This window comes from Coregonus lavaretus, assembly GCF_964263955.1.
Source record: "Coregonus lavaretus genome assembly, chromosome: 3".
Taxonomy (NCBI): Eukaryota; Metazoa; Chordata; class Actinopteri; order Salmoniformes; family Salmonidae; genus Coregonus; species Coregonus lavaretus.
This window is the reverse complement of record NC_139990.1, coordinates 72680072-72707847: the sequence shown is the minus strand read 5'-3', so window position 1 is coordinate 72707847 and position 27776 is coordinate 72680072. Positions and strand designations below refer to the sequence as shown.

The following is a 27776-nucleotide window of genomic DNA, read 5'->3' as shown; positions in this document are numbered from 1 at the left end:
TCAGAAGCTGGAGTGTGGTGTACGGACATGGGGCCCACTAGGCTCCCTCTCAACACTAGGCCTGCTAGCCGGCTTGCGGTAAGTGAGCCGGCGACGGAAGTGTCCGCTGAGCAGGATGTAGATGAAAGGGTTAATGCTGCTGGCGGCGTAGCTGAGGCACACTGACAGGTAGTAGCAGGTGTAGTAGGCTAGCGTGGGCCGCCGCACTGTTAAGTTGACCAGCTGGAGCATGTGGTAGGGCCCTACGCTCACCAGGAAAACCGCCACTAGGACCAGAACCATCTTGGTGAGGCGGATGGCTCGCTCCCGGGACTGGTTGTTAGCACTGAAGCTGAGGAGGGGAGAGGAACCAGGGGCAGGGGTTAGTGACAATAATGACCAGCACAGAAGCATAAATCAAGAAGTTCCCACCTGCATTAGTTAAGATATTATTCTTTCTATAATTTTGGTTTACTGAGTGGATAACCTTGTCCTTAGGCTCAATTTCTACTGACAGAGAGAGAGAAAGAGCTAATGACTAGATTACTGAGTGGAGGTCATGGTTCCTTAATTTTCTCCAGCATAGAACTGTTTTAATGTCATTTATTTTTAGAACACCCACCAAAACCTCTAATTTCATACCTGTGAGCATCTCTATTTCTAGTGCCTCACATTTACTGTATCTAGTACCTCTGTGTGTCTCTGTGTCTATGTTTAACTATCAGCCTCTGCCACGGGTGATGACCACGACCACACGCTCTGCCACTAGAGATACCATATGATCTCACCCTGCCCAGGGTATGACGTTATTCAGCCTTGCTCTATGCACGCCCATGTGTGCCCGCTGGGCAGCTGCCAGCGGGGGTGACTCACCGCCGTTCCCTCTTGTTCTTCAGGTACATCCTCCAGGTATAGCACAGGATCAGCATGTAACAGGTGAGGATAAGGGGCAGGGGCAGAAAGAAAGATGTGATGGTCTGATAGAGGGTGTACCTGGGGGGGAAGAGAGAGAGCGAGAGTGAGCGAGCGAGAGAGAGAGAGAGAGAGCGAACATGTGTATCAGCTTGCAGTAGCTACAGTAGCATCCAACTGGGCGAAAACTGGTTGAATCAATGTTGTTTCCATATAATTTCAACCCAAACAATCTATGTGATGAATGCTGAATCAACGTGGAAAACTAATTGGATTTGCAAAGTCAACGTAAGGGCATTTCATAATTTTTTCACCCCACTTTTAACCTAAACCCAATGACATGGTTAAATTTTTTGTAGATTTCACATTGAATTCACGTTAGTTGACAACTCAACCAAATGTCAATCAAAATTAGACGTTGAACTTACATCTGTGCCCAGTGGGATGTCCCACTTCTATGAATACATTTGATCATTAGATAGAATGTAGGAACTGTAGCTGAACACTTTTTGACACTGTTAAAAGTGTATTCACAATGTTATTCAGTCTTCAGGATTACAGTAATTACAGTGAAGGGTGTGAGTAACGAAGCACTCAAGTAGCAGGTGTTAATTGTTCTACCACTGAGTAATACTATGCTTGAAAGCGGCTCTATTTCTGAGATCAGGTTCCTCCGGTGGTTTTTCTGCCTGATACCCTAAAAGGCCTCTTTACCAATTAAATTGACTTTTGGATTTCTATTAACAGTTTCTGCAGAAGTCCAATAAATTCCCCAGCCAATAACATGTGTATGGTTTGTCTTCTCATTAGTATGGAAAGTTTTGGACTTCAATGGCTGACCTGATGTAGCCCATAGTCTGTGATTGCGTTCCTATTTATAAAGCTAGTTGGGGGGAGGGGTGGTTAAATAAGGCATTGGAGCAGAGGATCATGATATAGACCAGCATGACTCATCTGACCTCTGACCCCACCAGACAAAAACACATTGACTCCAAGTTCTATTAACATCATATTTCGTATTTCTTTCAACACTGAATATTTCTTTCAAGTGCAAACCAACAACATGATTTCATGGAATGGTTTACCCAATGTTGAAATCACATTGGTCAACTCAATTAAATATCCACCAAAATTCAATGTTGATTTGATGTTATGTCAGGGTTGTGACCTTACCAGAGCACCTCTTTGGGAGTGACCAGGTTCATGGAGCAGCTCTCCAGTCCATCAGGGAAGCGGATGACTTTGGAGTGGACCCAGACGGGAAGGACCATGACAAATGACACCACCCACACAAACAGGTTGATCCAGATGGTCTTAGAGCGGGTTCGGAGGGTCATCAGACGGAACGGGTGCACCACCGCCAGGTACCTATGAGACAATTGATAGGTCAATGTGAGGAACTGACCAATTAAACCGTTTTAAGTGGAAATATGACAAAACTATGGTTGTCTGTGAACCAGGAAAATGAATTAAAATGCAAAAAGAGCACCAAGAGGATGTGACATGGGTTGTTAGGGAAATTACATGACAACAGGGATGTATTATCTGTGGGTCGGAGTAGATTACAATGTATTATACCACATTATCCTGTTTCTTTTAAATATTCTTCTCACTCACACACAGACAAATGCCTCTCTGTGTTACCCATATAATTAGAGGATACAGGATTGAATACTGGACCCAGGATTCAGACCTTCAAGGGTAACAGAATGGGATGTAATTGCCTGCAGGTTTAGTTTAAATGAGTAATTTACATGTATACTGAATAACGACACTGTGAATTTAGATCTGGTCCCATGATAAATCTGCATCAGCACTTGAAACCAGGAAAACCAGTAAGTTTATCAATGCTCTTGTCAATCAGACCAACCTCCAAATCAATCTCAGTCCCCCTAATATTAATTGTCTTAATAAGCAAGCTGTATTACACAATATTCGGATAACAAGAACAGCAGCAGCAGCACAAGAGCATGGTCTTCATGTATGTCAGTGGTGCATCATTCATAGAAACATGCTGATTTAATTATCTATAGGCTACAACAGCTGTCCTCTGAATGTATGAGTTCCTCTTCCAATTGCATTATCATAGGAGTGCAAAACTGACCCTATATGTCACTGAGACTATATGCCACAAACATACAATCCCATTAAATAACCTAATTTCTATCCTTGCAGACATAGGCTGACAACACAATCTATTGAAGGGTTGGTTGTTTAGCAACAAAACCGATGCGTGCGTAACTGTGGGGAAAAACAGACAGGGTTGGCTTTAGAATGTTGACAACATGTAAACGATATTTAGTCTCCAAAGTTTATTGAAAACATAATACATTTGCACAATGAGCACTTGTCTCTCAAATACATCGTTAAAGTTGTTGGTTAGCTAGCTAGCTAATTTTAGCCATATTAGCATTGACATGAAATCAATCAAGCACCTCAAAACAAGACAGTGTCAAGAACAAGATGAAACTACAGTCGCTGAAACGAGACACTTATGATTCCCCACATGGCAGCTTCTTGTCATTGTTGCTAGCCATTTGGCCATCCAGAATCACAACAACTTAGACTTCTGCACCATTGAAGCGTGCACATTGTTTTCGTGACGTTGTCAGCTAACCCATCTATACAAAGTCAGGTAGGGTCACTATGTTACTATCTGTAATACAGTGCAGATGAGACTGTAAAGTGAGAGTGAGAGTGTGTAGAGATTGCGGGCGAGACGATTGAGTTTTCATCTTGTACTGGCTTAGAATGAATGGAAAGGTACCTTTGATCATGAGCGCATAAGCACATTCTTCAAGAGCAGAACAGTTAGCTAGAGATGATTTTCAGTGGGTTCGGCATCCAACTGGCATATCTTTAATACGCAGGGGACACTGACATGGAGTCCGCTACGCTCATCAATTATACAACTGAGGCCACGACACCATCTGTATATATCACTAGAAACAGGGCATTCAGGGTAAAGAAAAGCCACAAATTATTAAACTTCCACAAATCAGTTAAATCGGTTAGTTGTTCCTAATCTGAGCCAGATAACATTTACGAATTTGAGGGATATTTATTTTCCCGCCAAGTTATGGTACCTCCTTTAAAAAATGTTGCATGTTTTTAGTGGGACTTGTCTGCCGCTTTGTACGCAATCAATGTATTTGTATAAGAGTGAGTGAATTTAACAAAACCAGAGTAGATGTTTTATTTCAGCTCATGAAACATGGGACCAACACTTTACATGTTGCGTTTATATTTTTGTTCATATTAGATTGTGGCTTCTATCAATGTAATTATCTGCATCATTTCCAATCGCCCACATATTGTTTTATAAATATATATATTCCTGTATTATTTTCCCCTAACCCTACCACCCCTCCCCTAATTGGAGTAAACTAATGGACTACAACACTTAGGCTTCTACTTCGGGCTTACAGTGGGGAAAAAAAGTATTTAGTCAGCCACCAATTGTGCAAGTTCTCCCACTTAAAAAGATGAGAGAGGCCTGTAATTTTCATCATAGGTACACGTCAACTATGACAGACAAAATGAGATTTTTTTTCTCCAGAAAATCACATTGTAGGATTTTTAATGAATTTATTTGCAAATTATGGTGGAAAATAAGTATTTGGTTAATAACAAAAGTTTCTCAATACTTTGTTATATACCCTTTGTTGGCAATGACACAGGTCAAACGTTTTCTGTAAGTCTTCAGAAGGTTTTCACACACTGTTGCTGGTATTTTGGCCCATTCCTCCATGCAGATCTCCTCTAGAGCAGTGATGTTTTGGGGCGGTTGCTGGGCAACACAGACTTTCAACTCCCTCCAAAGATTTTCTATGGGGTTGAGATCTGGAGACTGGCTAGGCCACTCCAGGACCTTGAAATGCTTCTTACGAAGCCACTCCTTCGTTGCCCGGGCGGTGTGTTTGGGATCATTGTCATGCTGAAAGACCCAGCCACGTTTCATCTTCAATGCCCTTGCTGATGGAAGGAGGTTTTCACTCAAAATCTCACAATACATTCATTCTTTCCTTTACACGGATCAGTCATCCTGGTCCCTTTGCAGAAAAACAGCCCCAAAGCATGATGTTTCCACCCCCATGCTTCACAGTAGGTATGGTGTTCTTTGGATGCAACTCAGCATTCTTTGTCCTCCAAACACGACGAGTTGAGTTTTTACCAAAAAGTTCTATTTTGGTTTCATCTGACCATATGACATTCTCCCAATCCTCTTCTGGATCATCCAAATGCACTCTAGCAAACTTCAGACGGGCCTGGACATGTACTGGCTTAAGCAAGGGGACACGTCTGGCACTGCAGGATTTGAGTCCCTGGCGGCGTAGTGTGTTACTGATGGTAGGCTTTGTTACTTTGGTCCCAGCTCTCTGCAGGTCATTCACTAGGTCCCCCCGTGCGGTTATGCGATTTTTGCTCACCGTTCTTGTCATCATTTTGACCCCACGGGGTGAGATCTTGCGTGGAGCTCCAGATCGAGGGAGATTATCAGTGGTCTTGTATGTCTTCCATTTCCTAATAATTGCTCCCACAGCTGATTTCTTCAAACCAAGCTGCTTACCTATTGCAGATTCAGTCTTCCCAGCCTGGTGCAGGTCTACAATTTTGTTTCTGGTGTCCTTTGACAGCTCTTTGGTCTTGGCCATAGTGGAGTTTGGAGTGTGACTGTTTGAGGTTGTGGACAGGTGTCTTTTATACTGATAACAAGTTCAAACAGGTGCCATTAATACAGGTAACGAGTGGAGGACAGAGGAGCCTCTTAAAGAAGAAGTTACAGGTCTGTGAGAGCTAGAAATCTTGCTTGTTTGTAGGTGACCAAATACTTATTTTCCACCATAATTTGCAAATAAATTCATTAAAAATCCTACAATGTGATTTTCTCAATTTGTCTGTCATAGTTGATGTGTACCTATGATGAAAATTACAGGCCTCTCTCATCTTTTTAAGTGGGAGAACTTGCACAATTGGTGGCTGACTAAATACTTTTTCCCCCACTGTATACAGTACATACAATATACATTTTATGGACACAGTATATTTTACATCAGTTATCTTTTGTTTGTTTTTAGTTCCATCCTTCAGCTTCCCTCAACCCCTCCCATCTATCTCCAAATACCATCCAGTTTTGATTTCTATTTGCCATATCATTTTCAACTGTGCTGTGATGTTTCACAAAAGTTCTGAACCTTTCTATTCTGATAGTTTATAGTTTATCGACTACGAGAGCTACACGTTTCCCCTTTTATTCTATTCACATTGAAGAGTGGGTACAGAATTTTGCGCCGTTCTGCAATTTCCTTCGGGAACTGATCATTCATGCCTATTTTCCCGGGCATTTAAACAGAGGCCTTACCATGGCAGAGGCTGCCAGATTAGTTCAACTCAATCTGAAGGTCAATTCGATCATGAGAACATTTCGCCAAGAAAACCGGTAAGTCTGCAGACCTGTGAGGCGTCTGTTTCTCAAACTAGACACTAATGTATTTGTCCTCTTGCTCAGTTGTGCACCGGGGCCTCCCACTCCTCTTTCTATTCTGGTTAGAGCCAGTTTGCGCTGTTCTGTGAAGGGAGTAGTACACAGCATTGTACGAGATCTTCAGTTTCTTGGCAATTTCTCGCATGGAATAGCCTTGATTTCTCAGAACAAGAATAGACTGACGAGTTTCAGAAGAAAGTTATTTGTTTCTGCCCATTTTGAGCCTGTAATCGAACCCACAATTGCTGATGCTCCAGATACTCAACTAGTCTCAAGAAGGCCAGTTTTATTGCTAACATAATTGCAAAAGGGTTTTCTAATGATCAATTAGCCTTTTAAAATGATAAACTTGGATTAGCAAACACAATGTGCCATTGGAACACAGGACTGATGGTTGCTGATAATGGGCCTCTGTACGCCTATGTAGATATTCCATTAAAAATCAGCCGTTTCCAGCTACAATAGCCATTTACAACATTAACAATGTCTACACTGTATTTCTGATTAATTTGATGTTATTTTAATGGACAAAAAAATTGCTTTTCTTTCGAAAACAAGGACATTTCTAAGTGACCCCAAACTTTTGAACGGTAGTATATATATATATATATATACACACACACACACACACACACACACACACATCCTTTTTAAAAATATATTTCCCTTTATTACTTTCCAACCCCACCACCCCTTCCCTAATTGGAGTAAACTAGTGAACAACAACGCTTAGGCCTCTACTTTCAGGTTATACATACTATATACATTTTATGGACACAGTCAATTTTACAATAATTCTATTTTGTTTGTTTTACCCCTGAACTTCCTCTACCCTCAACCTCTCTGATCATTTTCATGATGTCCATCCGGTTTGCTTCTATGTGCCATATATCTCTAACTGTGCTCTTTCACAAAAGCTCTCAACCTATAACCTATATACTTATTATGGACACAGTATGCTTTACATTAGTGATCTTGTTGTTATTAGTTGTTTTGAGTTGTTATTAGTCCCATCCTTCAGCTCCATTCAACACCTCCCATCTATCTCCTAACACCATCCATATTGGATTTCTATTTGCCATATATTTTTCAACTGTACTGTGATGTTTCACAAAAGTTCTGAACCCTTCTATTCTCATTGTTTCTACAGATTGTAAATTGAAAATAAACATTTTTGCTAAAAGTATTATATTATTGATCGATTGACTATGACTTTTCAGATCACCCAGTAGTGCCATCTGCAGGGTTAGCTCCAGGTAAATATTGCAATCCTTCAGCCATTCCTGGACCTGTGACCAGAAACAAACTACAAATGGACAGTACCAAAACAAATTATCTAATGATTCTGTCTCTTCGCAGGAAAATCTGCAGAGCTTGGTGGTGCCCCTTGCTTAGTGGTGTTGCAGACTCTAGGGCCTTTCAGAACAGGTGTATATATACTGAGATCATGGGACAGATCATGTGACACTTAGATTGCACACAGGTGGACTTTAATTAACTAATTATATGACTTCTGAAGGTAATTGGTTGCACCAGATCATATTTAGGGGCTTCATAGCAAAGACATATGCACGCACCACTTTTCCATTTTATTTTTCAGAATTTTTTGAAACAAGTTATTTTTTTCATTTCACTTCACCAATTTAGACTATTTTGAGAATGTCCATTACATGAAATCCAAATAAAAAATCAATTTAAATTACAGGTTGTAATGCAACAAAATATGAAAAACGCCAAGGGGGATGAATACTTTTGCAAGGCACTCGTTCCAATATATCCATAATATTCGTAATTTAAAAAGTGCAGGAGGGTGATAGTTTGTAGTGTGAATTCCTTTGCGGTCCATTGAGATACTTAAAACCGTATTATAATCTCGATAAATTATTATATATATTTTCAAAGAAGCGTGGATCATCATTATTTGGACCATGTAGATTAATGAGACAAATCTGTTTATGGTCCAATTGCATATTTAAAAGGATCCATCTTCCTTGAGGATCTGTTTGAACAGTTTGCACATTCGGATTAAAATGATTGTTAATTAATATCATCACCTCTTTCTTTGCCCATGGGAGAAATATATTTCGCCCCCCAGTCCTTTTTCCATACAACTTATTCTAAAGGTGTTGAATGAGTTTCCTGTAAACAATAGATATTATATTCCTTCTCTTTTAGCCAGGTAAAGACTGATCGACTTTTCTTATTATCTGCTAAGCAATTACAATTATAACTAGCTATACTTATTTCACCACTTACCATAATGAGATACAAGTTTTGATTATACTTACCATAATATACACTGCTCAAAAAAATAAAGGGAACACTAAAATAACATCCTAGATCTGAATGAATGAAATAACCTTATGAAATACTTTTTTCTTTACATAGTTGAATGTGCTGACAACAAAATCACACAAAAATTATCAATGGAAATCAAATGTATCAACCCATGGAGGTCTGGATTTGGAGTCACCCTCAAAATTAAAGTGGAAAAACACACTACAGGCTGATCCAACTTTGATGTAATGTCCTTAAAACAAGTCAAAATGAGGCTCAGTAGTGTGTGTGGCCTCCACGTGCCTGTATGACCTCCCTACAACGCCTGGGCATGCTCCTGATGAGGTGGCGGATGGTCTCCTGAGGGATCTCCTCCCAGACCTGGACTAAAGCATCCGCCAACTCCTGGACAGTCTGTGGTGCAACGTGGCGTTGGTGGATGGAGCGAGACATGATGTCCCAGATGTGCTCAATTGGATTCAGGTCTGGGGAACGGGCGGGCCAGTCCATAGCATCAATGACTTCCTCTTGCAGGAACTGCTGACACACTCCAGCCACATGAGGTCTAGCATTGTCTTGCATTAGGAGGAACCCAGGGCCAACCGCACCAGCATATGGTCTCACAAGGGGTCTGAGGATCTCATCTCGGTACCTAATGGCAGTCAGGCTACCTCTGGCGAGCACATGGAGGGCTGTGCGGCCCCCCAAAGAAATGCCACCCCACACCATGACTGACCCACCGCCAATCCGGTCATGCTGGAGGATGTTGCAGGCAGCAGAACGTTCTCCACGGCGTCTCCAGACTCTGTCACGTCTGTCACATGTGCTCAGTGTGAACCTGCTTTCATCTGTGAAGAGCACAGGGCGCCAGTGGCGAATTTGCCAATCTTGGTGTTCTCTGGCAAATGCCAAACGTCCTGCACGGTGTTGGGCTGTAAGCACAACCCCCACCTGTGGACGTCGGGCCCTCATACCACCCTCATGGAGTCTGTTTCTGACCGTTTGAGCAGACACATGCACATTTGTGGCCTGCTGGAGGTCATTTTGCAGGGCTCTGGCAGTGCACCTCCTGCTCCTCCTTGCACAAAGTCGGAGGTAGCAGTCCTGCTGCTGGGTTGTTGCCCTCCTGCGGCCTCCTCCACGTCTCCTGATGTACTGGCCTGTCTCCTGGTAGGGCCTCCATGCTCTGGACACTACGCTGACAGACACAGCAAACCTTCTTGCCACAGCTCGCATTGATGTGCCATCCTGGATGAGCTGCACTACCTGAGCCACTTGTGTGGGTTGTAGACTCCGTCTCATGCTACCACTAGAGTGAAAGCACCGCCAGCATTCAAAAGTGACCAAAACATCAGCCAGGAAGGATAGGAACTGAGAAGAAAAAAAAAGAAGTGGTCTGTGGTCACCACCTGCAAAACCAGTCCTTTATTGGGGTGTCTTGCTAATTGCCTATAATTTCCACCTGTTGTCTATTCCATTTGCACAACAGCATGTTACATTTATTGTCAATAAATCTATTGTCATTGTGTTGCTTCCTAAGTGGACAGTTTGATTTCACAGAAGTGTGATTGACTTGGAGTTACATTGTGTTGTTTAAGTGTTCCCTTTATTTTTTTGAGCAGTGTATATGTTTGTAAACTTACCATTAAGAAGTTCCTTGATAATTGAGTGTTGTGCTGCATCTAGTTATTTAAAAAGATAAATATTAAAACATCTTGTATATCTTAATTTATTCCCACAATTGACAGATTGTTACCTATAACAAGGGCTGGCAGTATAAATTCTACATTATTGTCAACAGATATGGAATGCATACACTCACTCACCACACCCCTCCAAAACAAACACCTCTGCCCCTCTCCCGCCTTCAACCCATAGATTGACCTACCCCCACCCTAATGATGCATTGTTTGCTATTGGATTAACTGGTAGTTAAAACAACTAAATTGAAAATATATAATTATGTTGTGTTTTGGTGATTAAACCAATGTTCTCATTACATTTCACAATAAACATTTTGAATCAATGGTTGTGTACATTTTTACATTTACATTTACGTCATTTAGCAGACGCTCTTATCCAGAGCGACTTACAAATTGGTGCATTCACCTTATAGTGAGAGATGTTTACAATCCAAATGAATGCACAATGACAGGTTCTGAATGAAAGACGTTATAAATGTGACCAGTTTTAAGTTTTGTACTAAAAGTTGTGAAAATGTACCACAGGCTTGTGAAAGTAGTACCAAAGCAATAAAAAATAACTAAGTTGACATTCGACGGTGGGTGGACCGGCGGCCATCTTTGTGGTAGTAATTAGAAGTTACAATTTCAAATCATTTAAAATTTCAATGGTGCACCAGCTAAATTGAAGTGGTCTGAAGGGATAGGTCCATTCTATGAATTATATTTCTATGATTGAAATGACACCCACCCTGTATTCAAGAGCGTGTTGTGTCTCAACCGATGGGGGCACAACACAAAAACAGATGATGTAAAGTAGGGTCTAAGCTACAACATATTTAAATATGAAAAAAATCAGAGTTTACTAGTTTTTTGATAATTGACGTTAAAGCGGCAATAAGCAGTACAAACAATAACAAAGGGTACTCCCCACCCCTGTTTTGGTAAAAATATGAGGGATGGGGCTGGAAAAATGTAACCCCTCTCAAATTCATAGACAGAACTATGGATGCAAGGACTGACCCATCCATGATATCAAAATACAGAAATACCGGTGGTATTCCTGTATTTTGAAAGTTACATTTTGGGACAATATCAACAATGGACTAATGAAACAAAAATATAGCTTTTTGGGTGGAGTTTTCCTTTAAATACATCAAGACCAAAAAAGTAACCAAGAAAATGTTAATCAAATCAAAATATATTATATATTTGAGAATCTTCAACGTAGCCACACTTTGCCTTCATGACAGCTTTGCACACTCTTAGCATTCTCTCAAACAGCTTCATGAGGTAATCACCTGGAATGCATTTCAATTAACAGGTGTGCCATCTTAAAAGTTAATTTGTGGAATGTCTTTCCTTCTTAATGCGTTTGAGCCAATCAGTTGTGTTGTGACAAGGTAGGTGGGGGTATACAGAAGATAGCCCTCTTTGGTAAAAGACCAAGTCCATATAATGGCAAGAACAGCTCAAATAAGCAAAGAGAAACAACAGTCCATCATTACCTTAAGACATGAAGGTCAGTCAATACGGAACATTTCAAGAACTTTGAACGTTTCTTCAAGTGCAGTTGCAAAAACCATCAAGCGCTATGATGAAACTGGCTCTCATGAGGACCACCACAGGAAAGGAAGACCCAGAGTTACCGCTGCTGCAGAGGATAAGTTCATTAGAGTTACCAGCCTCAGAAATTGCAGCCCAAATAAATGCTTCACAGAGTTCAAGTAACAGACACATCTCAACATCAACTGTTCAGAGGAGACTGCGTGAATCAGGATGTCATGGTCGAATTGCTGCAAAGAAACCACTACTAAAGGACACCAATAAGAAGAAGAGACTTGCTTGGGCCAAGAAACACAAGCAATGGACATTAGACCGTGGAAATCTGTCCTTTGGTCTGATGAGTCCAAATTGGAGAGTGATGCCTCAGATGACCTGGCCTCCACAATCACCCGACCTCAACCCAATTGAGATGGTTTGGGATGAGTTGAACCGCTGAGTGAAGGAAAAGCAGCCAACAAGTGCTCAGCATATGTGGGAATTCCTTCAAGACTGTTGGAAAAGCATTCCTCATGAAGCTGGTTGAGAGAATGCCAAGAGTGTGCAAAACTGTCATCAAGGCAAAGGGTGGCTACTTTGAAGAATCTCAAATATAAAATATATTTTGATTTGTTTAACATTTTTTGGTTACTACATGATTACATGTGTTATTTCATAGTTTTGATGTCTTCACTATTATTCTACAATGTACAAATAAAGAAAAACCCTTGAATGAGTAGGTGTGTCCAAACGTTTGAGTGGTACTGTATACACACAATATACACTGCTCAAAATAATAAAGGGAACACTTAAACAACACAATGTAACTCCAAGTCAATCACACTTCTGTGAAATCAAACTGTCCACTTAGGAAGCAACACTGATTGACAATAAATTTCACATGCTGTTGTGCAAATGGAATAGACAACAGGTGGAAATTATAGGCAATTAGCAAGACACCCCCAATAAAGAAGTGGTTCTGCAGGTGGTGACCACAGACCACTTCTCAGTTCCTATGCTTCCTGGCTGATGTTTTGGTCACTTTTGAATGCTGGCGGTGCTTTCACTCTAGTGGTAGCATGAGACGGAGTCTACAACCCACACAAGTGGCTCAGGTAGTGCAGCTCATCCAGGATGGCACATCAATGCGAGCTGTGGCAAGAAGGTTTGCTCTGTCTGTCAGCGTAGTATCCAGAGCATGGAGGCGCTACCAGGAGACAGGCCAGTACATCAGGAGACGTGGAGGAGGCCAAAAACCCAGCAGCAGGACCGCTACCTCCGCCTTTGTGCAAGGAGGAGCAGGAGGAGCACTACCAGAGCCCTGCAAAATGACCTCCAGCAGGCCACAAATGTGCATGTGTCTGCTCAAACGGTCAGAAACAGACTCCATGAGGGTGGTATGAGGGCCCGACATCCACAGGTGGGGGTTGTGCTTACAGCCCAACACCGTGCAGGACGTTTGGCATTTGCCAGAGAACACCAAGATTGGCAAATTCGCCACTGGCGCCCTGTGCTCTTCACAGATGAAAGCAGGTTCACACTGAGCATATGTGACAGACGTGACAGAGTCTGGAGACGCCGTGGAGAACGTTCTGCTGCCTGCAACATCCTCCAGCATGACCGGTTTGGCGGTGGGTCAGTCATGGTGTGGGGTGGCATTTCTTTGGGGGGCCGCACAGCCCTCCATGTGCTCGCCAGAGGTAGCCTGACTGCCATTAGGTACCGAGATGAGATCCTCAGACCCCTTGTGAGACCATATGCTGGTGCGGTTGGCCCTGGGTTCCTCCTAATGCAAGACAATGCTAGACCTCATGTGGCTGGAGTGTGTCAGCAGTTCCTGCAAGAGGAAGGCATTGATGCTATGGACTGGCCCGCCCGTTCCCCAGACCTGAATCCAATTGAGCACATCTGGGACATCATGTCTCGCTCCATCCACCAACGCCACGTTGCACCACAGACTGTCCAGGAGTTGGCGGATGCTTTAGTCCAGGTCTGGGAGGAGATCCCTCAGGAGACCATCCGCCACCTCATCAGGAGCATGCCCAGGCGTTGTAGGGAGGTCATACATGCACGTGGAGGCCACACGCACACTACTGAGCCTCATTTTGACTTGTTTTAAGGACATTACATCAAAGTTGGATCAGCCTGTAGTGTGGTTTTCCACTTTAATTTTGAGGGTGACTCCAAATCCAGACCTCCATGGGTTGATACATTTGATTTCCATTGATCATTTTTGTGTGATTTTGTTGTCAGCACATTCAACTATGTAAAGAAAAAAGTATTTAATAAGATTGTTTCATTCATTCAGATCTAGGATGTGTTGTTTAAGTGTTTCCTATATTTTTTTGAGCAGTATATATATATATATATATATATATATATATATATATATATATATATACACACATACATACACACAGTTAAAGTCGGAAGTTTACATACACTTAGGTTGGAGTCATTAAAACAGGGAACTTTTACTAGGATTAAATGTCAGGAATTGTGAAAAACTGAGATTAAATGTGTTTGGCTAAGGTGTATGTAAACTTCCGACTTCAACTGTATGTGTGTATATACATTTGAAGTCGGAAGTTTACATACACCTTAGCTAAAGGTCAGGGCTCTGTGATGGCCACTCCAATACCTTGACTTGGTTGTCCTTAAGCCATTTTGCCACAACTTTGGAAGTATGCTTGGGGTCATTGTCCATTTGGAAGACCCATTTGCGACCAAGCTTTAACTTCCTGACTGATGTCTTGAGATTTTGCTTCAATATATCCACATAATTTTCCTTCCTCATGATGCCATCTATTTTGTGAAGTGCACCAGTCCCTCCTGCAGCAAAGCACCCCCATAGCATGATGCTGCCACCCCCGTGCTTCACGGTTGGGATGGTGTTCTTCGGCTTGCAAGTTACCCCCTTTTTCCTGTGGATATAGATAATTTTGTACCTGTTTCCTCCAGCATCTTCACAATGTCCTTTGCTGTTGTTCTGGGATTGATTTGCACTTTTCGCACCAAAGTACGTTCATCTCTAGGAGACAGAACGCGTCTCCTTCCTGAGCAGTATGACGGCTGCGTGGTCCCAAGGTGTTTATACTTGCGTACTATTGTTTGTACAGATGAATGTGGTACCTTCAGGCGTTTGGAAATTGCTCCCAAGGATGAACCAGACTTGTGGAGGTCTGCAATTTTTTTTCTGAGGTCTTGGCTGATTTCTTTTGATTTTCCCATGATGTCAAGCAAGGAGGCACTGAGTTTGAAGGTAGGCCTTGAAATACATCCACAGTTACACCTCCAATTGTACTCAAATGATGTCAATTAGCCTATCAGAAGCCATGACTTAATTTACTGGAATTTTCCAAGCTGTTTAAAGGCACAGTCAACTTAGTGTATGTAAACTTCTGACCCACTGGAATTGTGATACTCCACCTTACCCGACACCCTAAACCCACTACAATTTGCATACCGCCCAACAGATTCACGAATGACGCAATCCCCATGATCAGGGATGAGTTGTTGAGGGAAGTGAGTAATGGGATTAAGTCTCCAGAGATGGTCTGGAGAAGGAAGGAGGGGATGGGATCGAGTGGGATTTTATCTGGAGAGAGAGAGAAGAAAGAGCTCAAGGTGTAGGGTAGTTATGTGTGAGTGAACAGTGGACTCAATAGGCTGATATATATTAATATTTCGGACTCTGACATTGCTAGTTCTGATATTTCTTAATTTCTGGTTTTAAAATTTATTTTATTGCTAGATATTACTGCACTGTTGAAACATAAGCATTTCGCTGTACCTGCGATAACATCTGCAAATCTGTGTACGCGATCAATAAACTTTGATTTGAACTGACTATACACCTTTTTCCACTAATGAGACACTTAACCTTCAACAGCTTGGCAAAGTCAACTCCCCAGTTATGAACATAATCTAATGAAGTGTCTTATTACATACTCCGTGCATGGCATGCAAGGACATGTTCCAAATATGAAAATGTGAAGATCAGGGCTTAGGACAGAAATTGATTTCCTAATTGTAATTTTGGTGTTTTTATGTGCCAGTCTTCTAGCTGTGCTCTATTGACAACCGGCAATAGAACACAAACAGACTGGCATTCAGGCAAACTGACTCCCATCTCATATGACTCACCTGTCCAGGCTGACAGCGGTCATGACGGCTGCACAGGCCACCTGATTGCAGTTGTCCAGGGAGGTAATGATGGTGCAGAGGGTGCTGCCAAACACCCAGTGCCCCCCACGCGCCCACTGGTGGATCAGGAAGGGCATGACCGTCACGTGGACCACATCAGCCACGGCCAGGTTACAGATGTATACGTCTGGGACTGTCTTCTTTGTGGTCCTGTAGAATAACACACATCTTAGCACTGTCTGTACTCTGTGTTTTATACATTCAGAACTAACAATAGTGGACTGCATAACTACTGCATACTGATCACATCGAACAACAAAGCAACCTTCATCTGTGCTTGTTCAATTTTTGTCCTGTGGGCTGTTCTGCCTCAAAGGGCAGAAAAAATGGTAGGTAGGTTGGTGATGGTGGAGGATGTCATTAACATTCTTATTGTCATACACAAGCTTGCTGGTTCGCAACCCATCCCAAACAAAGGCCTTGCTTCAAAGACTCTCTGTAAGACAGAGGACATCTACAATTTAGTGTACACAGTACACACAGCCCGGTAAATGGGATCTTTAGGATTGCTTTTCAAGTCCATTGTTCCACCTAAAGCAATGTTTCCCAACTCCAGTCCTCGAGTACACCCAACAGCACACAGTTTTGTTGTAGACCTGGACAAACTCACCTGATTCAACTCATTGAGGGCTTGATGATTAGTTGACAAGTTCAATCAGGTTTGCTGGTCCGGGGCTACAACAGAAATGTGTACTGTTGTGGGTACTTGAGGACTGGAGTTGGGAAACGCTGATCTAAAGGAGCTGCTGACACCAACATGGAGGAATACAGTGAGAACACATCCAATTTGTGCTGCAGTGGTGCACGTACAGTGCGGTGGAGTGAAATCCCCTGGAGAATGCCTTTAATGTATGATTGTTCCATGTTATTGCTGTCACTCTCCACTGAATCCATATCTCTGAGTTTCTGTAGCTGTAGCAGGGATGGGCAACTCCAGTCCCCGGGGGCCTGATTGGTGACACAGCTAACACACCTGACTCCAATAATCAACTTATCATTGTCTTCAGTGTAGAACGCAATTATACTGAACAAAACTATGAACGCAACATGCAAAGTGTTGGTCCCATGTTTCATGAGCTGAAATAAAAGATCCCAGAAATGTTACATACACAAAAAAAGCTTATTTATTTCTCTCAAATTTTGTGCACAAATTTGTTTAATTTCCTTTTAGTCAGCATTTCTCCTTTGCAAAGATAATCCATCCACCTGACAGGTGTGGCATATCAAGAAGCTGATTAAACAGTATGATCATTACACAGGTGCACCTTGTGCTGGGGACAATAAAAGGCCACTAAAATGTGCAGTTTTGTCACACAACACAATGCCTCAGATGTCTCATGTTTTGAGGGAGAGTGCAATTGGCATGCTGACTGCAGGAATGTCCACCAGAGATGTTGCCAGAGAATTGAATGTTAATTTCTCTACCATACTGCAACCTGGTCTCAGAGAATTTCATATTATACTGTACGGAAATCCGAGACACTCCATTTAGTATGATATGTTACGTTTCGTATGGTATGTATTAATTTGTGGATGTCCGTCACCCATTTCATATGATATATTACGAATTACAATTTGGATTATATGTTACGAATTTGCAAACGTGCAAAATGTTACGGATTTTCAAAAAGTACAATATGTTACGAATGTTAGCTAGGCTAGAGGTTAGGGTTAAGTTTAGGAGTTAGGTTAAAGGGTTAGGGTTAGGGGAAGGGTTAGCTAAAAGGGTTAAGGTTAGGGGAAGGGTTAGCTAAAAGGGTTAAGGTTATGGTTAGGGGAAGGGTTAGCTAACATGCTAAGTAGTTGCAAGGTAGCTAAAAAGTAGTAAGTAGTTGAAAAGTTGCTAATCTTGTTCATAATGAGATTCGAACTCGCAACCTTTGGGTTGCTAGACGTTCGCGTTATAACCATATGTCTTCTGTGACCATACCGAACGTAACATATCATACTAATTTGAGTATCCTGGATTTAAATGTACTGTTATGCCTAGTCTATGAGACGTTTTAGAGAATTTGGCAGTACATCCAACCGGCCTCACAACCACACCAGCCCAGGACCTCCACATCTGGCTTTTTCACCTGCGGGATCGTCTGAGACCAGCCAACCAGACAGCTGATGAAACTGTGGGTTTGCACAAACTAAGGATTTCTGCACAAATAATAGAAACCATCTCAGGGAAGCTAATCTGCGTGCTTGTCGTCCTCACTAGGGTCTTGACCTGACTGCATTTCGGCATCGCAACCAACTTCAGTGGGCAATGCTCACCTTCGATGGCCACTGTCACGCTGAATAAGTGTGCTCTTCACGGATTAATCTCGATTTCAATTGTACCGGGCAGATGGGCAGACAGCATGTATGGCGCCATGTGGGCGAGCGGCTTGCTGATGTCAACGTTGTGAACAGAGTGCCCCATGGTGGCGGTGGGGTTATGGTATGGGCAGGCATAAGCTACGGACAACGAACACAATTGCATTTTATCGCTGACAATTTGAATGCACAGAGATACCGTGACGAGATCCTGAGACCCATTGTCATGCCATTCATCCGCCGCCATCACCTCATGTTTCAGCATTATAATGCACGGCCCCATGTCGTAAGGATCGGTACACAATTCCTTGAAGCTGAAAATGTACCAGTTCTTCCATGGCCTGCATACTCACCAGACATGTCACCCATTGAGGTATCAGCTGACCTCAATCTCTCGTTTGGTAATTCTAGAACGGACGGGCGAGAGATGGCAGACTGAAGATGGCGGTGCAGAATGCCTAATGAGAAATCGCAATATTCAATATCTCTAAAACTGACTAAATAGTAGCACTACACTGATCTATTTACTCGTGGGCAAAATTCATTCAAGCTGGATAATAACCCCCAAAAACGTATAAGGCTAGCGAAGGTTAATGATAAATATTACAAACACAGTCAAGGCCAAAACATGTTGGAGAGGAACCAGGGAAAAAATTGAGAACTAAACTCAAAGAGAATCTACGAGATTCCTCGACAGACACAGATTATTTATGCTTTTCACCACTTGATACAGTAAAAGTGGAAACCGACCTGCTAAAATCAATAAATGATAAATTGGGCGTACTTTAACTTGTCAGTAAATAAATAAAGGAGATGAAGGGGAGCCTCGAAATGAGTGATGAAAAGCTGTGACAATGGAGAAAGAAACAAACAAGCTAAAAGGTATAGTCAATAGTACTGAAACGGACGTTAAAGAACTTAAAAAGGAGAACATGTTTCTGAGAGAAGCCTTACTTGAAATACAGACTAGATCAATGCGAGAATCTGGTACTTACTGGTATTAAAGAGAATGAGGGTGAAGATCCTGAAAGTGTGGTGAAAGAATTCCTTCTAAAACCGCTACAGATCCCAGGCGATAGTGTCGACAAAATCAAACTTGAACATGTACATCGTTTCGGACAGAGGACAGCGATACGAGTGCTCAATCGTTGCCAAATTAGCATGTGTAGTGTCTGAGGGTCTATGATTTTGCTGACATTTGCAAATGGTGTAATGGATGAACTCTACTCTGATTTGCTGAAACATCTGGAAAGCATTACTACATAGGTTTCTTGGAATAGAGGACATTTGGAGATATGTGGGGAGGCCGGGGATTGGTCTGTCAAAAACCACCCATCTTATGTTACATAGGATAAATACCATGTTCTGAACAAAGGACGGGGAGAAACAACATATTAACTGATTGGGCCGTTGTTCTCCAGATGTCTGCAGATATCTGTAAATTGACGCTGGAACCCTTTGATATAAATAAACCTTTATAATCAAAGTACAGTGTCAGCGGATTTCCTTGTTTTCACAGCATAATTAGCAACGTTTTCTCGACACCACACATGTTTTAAAGATAAAATAATGGTCAAAAGCCTGGGCAAAAGACTCGCTGGCATGAAAATAGGAATGAATCATCAGTTCCCAAAGGAAACTGCAGAACAGTGCAAAGTTCTGGACCCACTCTTCAAGGTGAATAGACTTAAAGGGAAACGCAGCTCTTGTTGTCGAGAAACTGTACATTGATAATCAACTGTTCAAGTTCCCATAGAGGAGTTGATTAATGGAACACCCAATACTATCCATGGTAGGGATTGTAATAATAAAATACATATACACTATAACATTCAAGATAGGGAATGTTGTAAAATAATTAATATCTGACTTTCTATTCATAGTATTTATAAATAGATAAAAGACAGCATTAGAAGAAAGGATAATTATTGAAATAATACATCTTCAAATACAAGGAACTGGAACACAAAAGTACTCAAAAGCCCGAATTTAGGTAGGAATCAACATGGTAGGGATAAAAACAGCAAACAGAGGACATAGAAGGCACAGTATGTGGGTATGTGCTGGTGTATTGTGATGGAAGGTGGGGTGTGTTTTTGTGTTTGGAAAAGTGTGGCGTTAAGTGAGTGAAAATGGTTGCAAATGCCAGAGCCCATGTGTGTGTGTCTGCGAGCAGGAGTTGTGACAGAGATAGCTTTCAATTTTGTGCAGATATGGGATATTCATTTTAAAATAAATTATAAATATTGATTTATTTGTCCTATCATGGTGGAACGGTCCCCAACCCTATACCCTAGGCATCCACCAGAGCGACCCACACACTAAGGAGAACAAAGCCAAAGCCCCCGGATGGGTGAGCATAAGATACAAGGAATTTCTCAAAGCTGCTAATGAGAACCTTGATGGACTTTGTACCTAACAGGTGGGAATTTCGGTGGGGTGCCCCCACCCAGGTAGTGGCAGTGCTGGCAACACTAGCTGCAGTAACCCATGGGGAGGGAGTCACACTCTGACAATCAGAAAGGGTGCTAATTATTGTGGCCCTGGTGGCACAAATCTCCCCATTCTTGCTCAATTTTGCATGCCTTCTAAAACAGCTACAACTGAATATGCATTCGCACATCAAGTCTTCTCTTGAGTTGGGCTCGGGGATGGAACAACTGTTGAACATCTGAGCTTGTGGTTGTTTGTAGGGGAAGGGTGGGGAGAGTGTATGAGTGTGTTTTTATGTATCCCACATCTGTTGCTATGGGGTAATGATGTTAGGGACAATACTGGATGAATCACAATTATTGTTTGCCAAAATAATAATTGCTTGCCAAAAATGTAATTTTTGTAATGTCAATCCTGGTTATAGGTAACAATACTTCATATGAACTGAACTTCCTACATTATTACCCATATTATTTGTTAATTGTGGTAATAAATTAAGATATGCAAGATTTTTTGATATATACAGTGGGGACAACAAGTATTTGATACACTGCTGATTTTGCAGGTTTTCCTACTTACAAAGCATGTAGAGGTCTGTAATTTTTATCATAGGTACACTTTAACTGTGAGAGACGGAATCTAAAACAAAAATCCAGAAAATCACATTGTATGATTTTTAAGTAATTAATTTGCATTTTATTGCATGACATAAGTATCTGATACATCAGAAAAGCAGAACTTAATATTTGGTACAGAAACCTTTGTTTGCAATTACAGAGATCATACGTTTCCTGTAGGTCTTGACCAGGTTTGCACACACTGCAGCAGGGATTTTGGCCCACTCCTCCATACAGACCTTCTCCAGATCCTTCAGGTTTCGGGGCTGTCGCTGGGCAATACAGACTTTCAGCTCCCTCCAAAGATTTTCTATTGGGTTCAGGTCTGGAGACTGGCTAGGCCACTCCAGGACCTTGAGATGCTTCTTACGGAGCCACTCCTTAGTTGCCCTGGCTGTGTGTTTCTGGTCGTTGTCATGCTGGAAGACCCAGCCACGACCCATCTCGGTGCAGTCGTCCTGTCCCCTTTGCAGAAAAGCATCCCCAAAGAATGATGTTTCCACCTCCATGCTTCACGGTTGGGATGGTGTTCTTGGGGTTGTACTCATCCTTCTTCTTCCTCCAAACACGGCGAGTGGAGTTTAGACCAAAAAGCTCTATTTTTGTGTCATCAAACCACATGACCTTCTCCCATTCCTCCTCTGGATCATCCAGATGGTCATTGGCAAACTTCAGACGGGCCTGGACATGCGCTGGCTTGAGCAGGGGTACCTTGCGTGCGCTGCAGGATTTTAATCCATGACGGCGTAGTGTGTTACTAATGGTTTTCTTTGAGACTGTGGTCCCAGCTCTCTTCAGGTCATTGACCAGGTCCTGCCGTGTAGTTCTGGGCTGATCCCTCACCTTCCTCATGATCATTGATGCCCCACGAGGTGAGATCTTGCATGGAGCCCCAGACAGAGGATGATTGACCGCCATCTTGAACTTCTTCCATTTTCTAATAATTGCGCCAACAGTTGTTGCCTTCTCACCAAGCTGCTTGCCTATTGTCCTGTAGCCCATCCCAGCCTTGTGCAGGTCTACAATTGTATCCCTGATGTCCTTACACAGCTCTCTGGTCTTGGCCATTGTGGAGAGGTTGGAGTCTGTTTGATTGAGTGTGTGGACAGGTGTCTTTTATACAGGTAACGAGTTCAAACAGGTGCAGTTAATACAGGTAATGAGTGGAGAACAGGAGGGCTTCTTAAAGAAAAACTAACAGGTCTGTGAGAGCCGGCATTCTTACTGGTTGGTAGGTGATCAAATACTTCTGTCATGCAATAAAATGCAAATTAATTACTTAAAAATCATACAATGTGATTTTCTGGATTTTTGTTTTAGATTCCGTCTCTCATAGTTGAAGTGTACCTATGATAAAAATTACAGACCTTTACATGCTTTGTAAGTAGGAAAACCTGCAAAATCGGCAGTGTATCAAATACTTGTTCTCCCCACTGTATATATACACACACACACACACATATATTTACAAAGAAAATATATGGGGGATTGGAAATTATGCAGACAATTACATTGATGGAAGCCACAATCCATCTGCTATATTAAAACGGATTTACCCCCTAAATAAAAAAACGATTAAAATTAATAATCTATGAGAAGGAGATGTTGCGCTGCATGAGACAAATGGTGGTCACACCAGATACTGACTAGTTTTCTGATCCATGTCCCTATCTTTTTTTCTGGTATCTGTAACCAACAGATGCATATCTGTATTCCCAGTCATGTAAAATCCATAGATTAGGGCCTAATTTATTTATTTTATTTGACTGATTTCCTTATATGAACTGTAACTCAGTAAAATCATTGAAATTGTTGCATGTTGTGTTTATGTTATTGTTCAGTGTAGTTTATACAGGTGTGTTAGCTTTAGGGCTGGGGGAAAAGTTTGACATCAATCAGGCCCCCAAGGACTGGAGTTGCCCATCCCTGAGCAATAGGGTGGTCGGCCACAGCGGGTGAGAAAATATGCCTTCACATAATCAGCACAGTTAATCCATTTAATCTACACATACTCATTAGATTGATTGAAACCCCCTTTCCACCCAACCCCGCCCTTCTCCCCATCAGTGAGTCTCACATTGATCAGATTCTCATAAAGGGAAAGGCCACATTCCAAGTTAATCGATCCTCTTCAGATAAAACTAAAAATAAGAATTTAATGAATTCACCCACACTGATAGCAATGAATTACGAGTAACACATTGTTAAAAGCAGCAAACTGAAGGAAAATGGGTTTCCACAGTCAAGCGTGCTTAACGTGGATTTACAAAGAGCACACTTTCGGAAAAAACGAAATGTCACATGGTAGTTTATTAAAATGCATCTCATACAACAGTTATGTTAACGCCCTCATGTTAAACAGAGCATAGGCCTATTTTGTATAATGAGTGATTACATATGATCTTACAATGCACAGTAACAGATCAGTGTTATCAGTGAATTCAATAATGAAAAGGCAACTGTGGGTACAGTGGTCATTGGTAATGGAAAGTGTTTGGCATCTTAATCAAATCAGACATGATTGAACTATTCTCATAATCTGGCATAAGGTAATTTAACAATGGGACATTTTTATTGAATTAAATATTTACTGTTAAACAGAACAGATACTACACATGTTAGAATGTTGTTTCTATAAAGGAAATTCATTACCATTTATAACATTTTGTGAATCCATCTGCTTAACTTTTGCAGAAAAGCTGTTAGCTTTGTTGTGATATCAATGTAGAAGGCATTGGGTGGTTGAAATTATGTTGAATTTTATATTTGACTAGACATTTTATTTGACCTTGGTTCAATGTTGATAGTAAAATGGTATGTTTGAATCAATGTCATGCTATCAACCTAAATAAAGAGGTATATTGAAATAAAATGTGAAGTCACAGTCAAACGATTCCTGCCTGAACAGTGACCCTGGCATAGACTACCTAAATAACATTGAATAGTTGTAAGTAACTCCTCCTTTCTTACACAAGCTGTATATGAAAGTAAATTCAGACTGAGGTTGGATTTGCCCAAAGGACATCATCATTTCAACGTGTAGCTAGGTACAGTGGGGGGAAAAAGTATTTAGTCAGCCACCAATTGTGCAAGTTCTCCCACTTAAAAAGATGAGAGAGGCCTGTAATTTTCATCATAGGTACACGTCAACTATGACAGACAAAATGAGATTTTTTTTCTCCAGAAAATCACATTGTAGGATTTTTAATGAATTTATTTGCAAATTATGGTGGAAAATTAGTATTTGGTCAATAACAAAAGTTTCTCAATACTTTGTTATATACCCTTTGTTGGCAATGACACAGGTCAAATGTTTTCTGTAAGTCTTCACAAGGTTTTCACACACTGTTGCTGGTATTTTGGCCCATTCCTCCATGCAGATCTCCTCTAGAGCAGTGATGTTTTGGGGCTGTCGCTGGGCAACACGGACTTTCAACTCCCTCCAAAGATTTTCTATGGGGTTGAGATCTGGAGACTGGCTAGGCCACTCCAGGACCTTGAAATGCTTCTTACGAAGCCACTCCTTCGTTGCCCGGGCGGTGTGTTTGGGATCATTGTCATGCTGAAAGACCCAGCCACGTTTCATCTTCAATGCCCTTGCTGATGGAAGGAGGTTTTCACTCAAAATCTCACGATACATGGCCCCATTCATTCTTTCCTTTACACGGAAAAGGTCGTCCTGGTCCCTTTGCAGAAAAACAGCCCCAAAGCATGATGTTTCCACCCCCATGCTTCACAGTAGGTATGGTGTTCTTTGGATGCAACTCAGCATTCTTTGTCCTCCAAACACGACGAGTTGAGTTTTTACCAAAAAGTTCTATTTTGGTTTCATCTGACCATATGACATTCTCCCAATCCTCTTCTGGATCATCCAAATGCACTCTAGCAAACTTCAGACGGGCCTGGACATGTACTGGCTTAAGCAGGGGGACACGTCTGGCACTGCAGGATTTGAGTCCCTGGCGGCGTAGTGTGTTACTGATGGTAGGCTTTGTTACTTTGGTCCCAGCTCTTTGCAGGTCATTCACTAGGTCCCCCCGTGTGGTTCTGGGATTTTTGCTCACCGTTCTTGTGATCATTTTGACCCCACGGGGTGAGATCTTGCGTGGAGCCCCAGATCGAGGGAGATTATCAGTGGTCTTGTATGTCTTCCATTTCCTAATAATTGCTCCCACAGTTGATTTCTTCAAACCAAGCTGCTTACCTATTGCAGATTCAGTCTTCCCAGCCTGGTGCAGGTCTACAATTTTGTTTCTGGTGTCCTTTGACAGCTCTTTGGTCTTGGCCATAGTGGAGTTTGGAGTGTGACTGTTTGAGGTTGTGGACAGGTGTCTTTTATACTGATAACAAGTTCAAACAGGTGCCATTAATACAGGTAATGAGTGGAGGACAGAGGAGCCTCTTAAAGAAGTTGTTACAGGTCTGTGAGAGCCAGAAATCTTGCTTGTTTGTAGGTGACCAAATACTTATTTTCCACCATAATTTGCAAATAAATTCATAAAAAATCCTACAATGTGATTTTCTGGATTTTATTCTCTCAATTTGTCTGTCATAGTTGACGTGTACCTATGATGAAAATTACAGGCCTCTCTCATCTTTTTAAGTGGGAGAACTTGCACAATTGGTGGCTGACTAAATACTTTTTTTCCCCACTGTATACTATCATTCATCAATGGTTGATTGGATCTTTGGAAGTTTAGAAGTAGTTTCCGTTAGCCCTATAAATAGGATGCCAAATTCATGATTTGAATAATACACTTTTACCTTTGTATATTGTCTTTTATATGAAGGATGGTTGGTTGATTTTTAAAAATGTAATCTACAAAATGTTGGATTCACGTCTCCATCTCAACCAAAAATCAAAGTTGAAGAATAGACTAAATCAAATCAAACTATTTTAAGTGCATTTCAAGTTTTATTTGATTTTGTGCTATTCTAACTTTGATTTATGGTTGAGATGGAGACGTGAATCCAACATATCAGTGATTCATTTGTAGACAAACTGGATTTGAATCGTGAACACAACCAATTATCATCATTTAAAGATGTTCTCACCGAAGTGCATTACCCCTCATATAACAGTAGGAGCCACTGTTCAGGCAGGAATAGTTGGACTGTAGCTTCACATTTTATTTCAATATGCCTCTTTATTTAGGTGATTTTTTTATTTATTTCACCTTTATTTAACCAGGTAAGCCAGTTGAGAACAAGTTCTCATTTACAACTGCGACCTGGCCAAGATAAAGCAATGCAGTGCGATAAAAACAACAACAACACAGAGTTACACATGGGATAAACAAAACGTACAGTCAATAACACAATAGAAAATCTATAAAAAGTGTGTGCAAATGTAATAAATTATGGAGGTAAGGCAATAAATAGGCCATAGTGCAAAATAGCCTGATGGCATGATGTTGAAACAATGACATTGATTCAGACATACAATTTTACTATCAACATTCAAACAATCAATTATGAAATTCGACATATTTTCAACCATTCAATATAGGATTACAAATATTTTAAATGTTTCTGTGGAATGTTCTATGCAATTTCAACATATACATAGTTCTGATGATCATCTTGAAATTAGATTGATGTATGAACCCATTAGTCAGGTTAAATCAATTTAAGTTTAAGTTTTACCTTAATTGCAATGTTTACAAGACTGGTTGAAATTAGATGAAAACAGTACTGGTTGATAACTTATTTCAAATCCAACGTATTTTCCACGTTGATTCCACGTCACAATATGTTGACAAATTATGTTGAAACAACTTTGATTCAACTGTGTGCCCAGTGGAATGCTGTGATACATACCTTAGGATAGTCACCAAGACCATAATGTTTCCTACAAGCCCTGTTGAACAGAGGAATCCAATGAGAGAAGGTAAAATAGTGGTCTCTGTTAGATGGACAAAATTATAATAAACATGATCAGGGTCATTGCACTCATTGTCCCAAGATTCATTGAGAAGAACTTGTTGAGAGGTCCGATTCCAGAATGCACGTCCTTCCATGGTGGAAAAGCAAAAACGCGTTCAAGAGCTGGTGATGAGTCACTGAAACTGAACTAAATATAAAATGTTCCATGGTCAGGTGGTGATGATGAGTTTTCAATCATTACTGCTGAACGGTCGGAGCTAGCGTTCTCTTGAAGACTCTTGCAATAAAACTCCAAGAGCGCATTACGCACGCAGTTTGAACAGATGCGGTGTGCATGCTCATTTGCATAGGTCATGCTCGGTATGCTGTTTATCAAACTAAACAGATTAACCAGATTTTATACATTCCCAGAGCATAACAGGATGTTTTCTCTTGAGATAAGATTGAGAT

The 27776-nt window shown here is 41.3% G+C and overlaps 1 protein-coding gene across 1 annotated transcript; it reads right to left on the bottom strand.

The window, feature by feature from the left end:
- On the bottom strand, window positions 1-27460 carry LOC311108601 (melanin-concentrating hormone receptor 2-like; the record flags this gene model as incomplete). Its single annotated transcript, XM_084151261.1, has 5 exons — window positions 1-331; window positions 853-972; window positions 2065-2259; window positions 16024-16233; window positions 27261-27460. The coding sequence occupies 5 exons, from the start codon at window positions 27458-27460 to the stop codon at window positions 1-3; spliced, it is 1056 nt and encodes a 351-aa protein (XP_084007387.1).
- Between the last annotated feature and the right edge of the window lie 316 nt (window positions 27461-27776).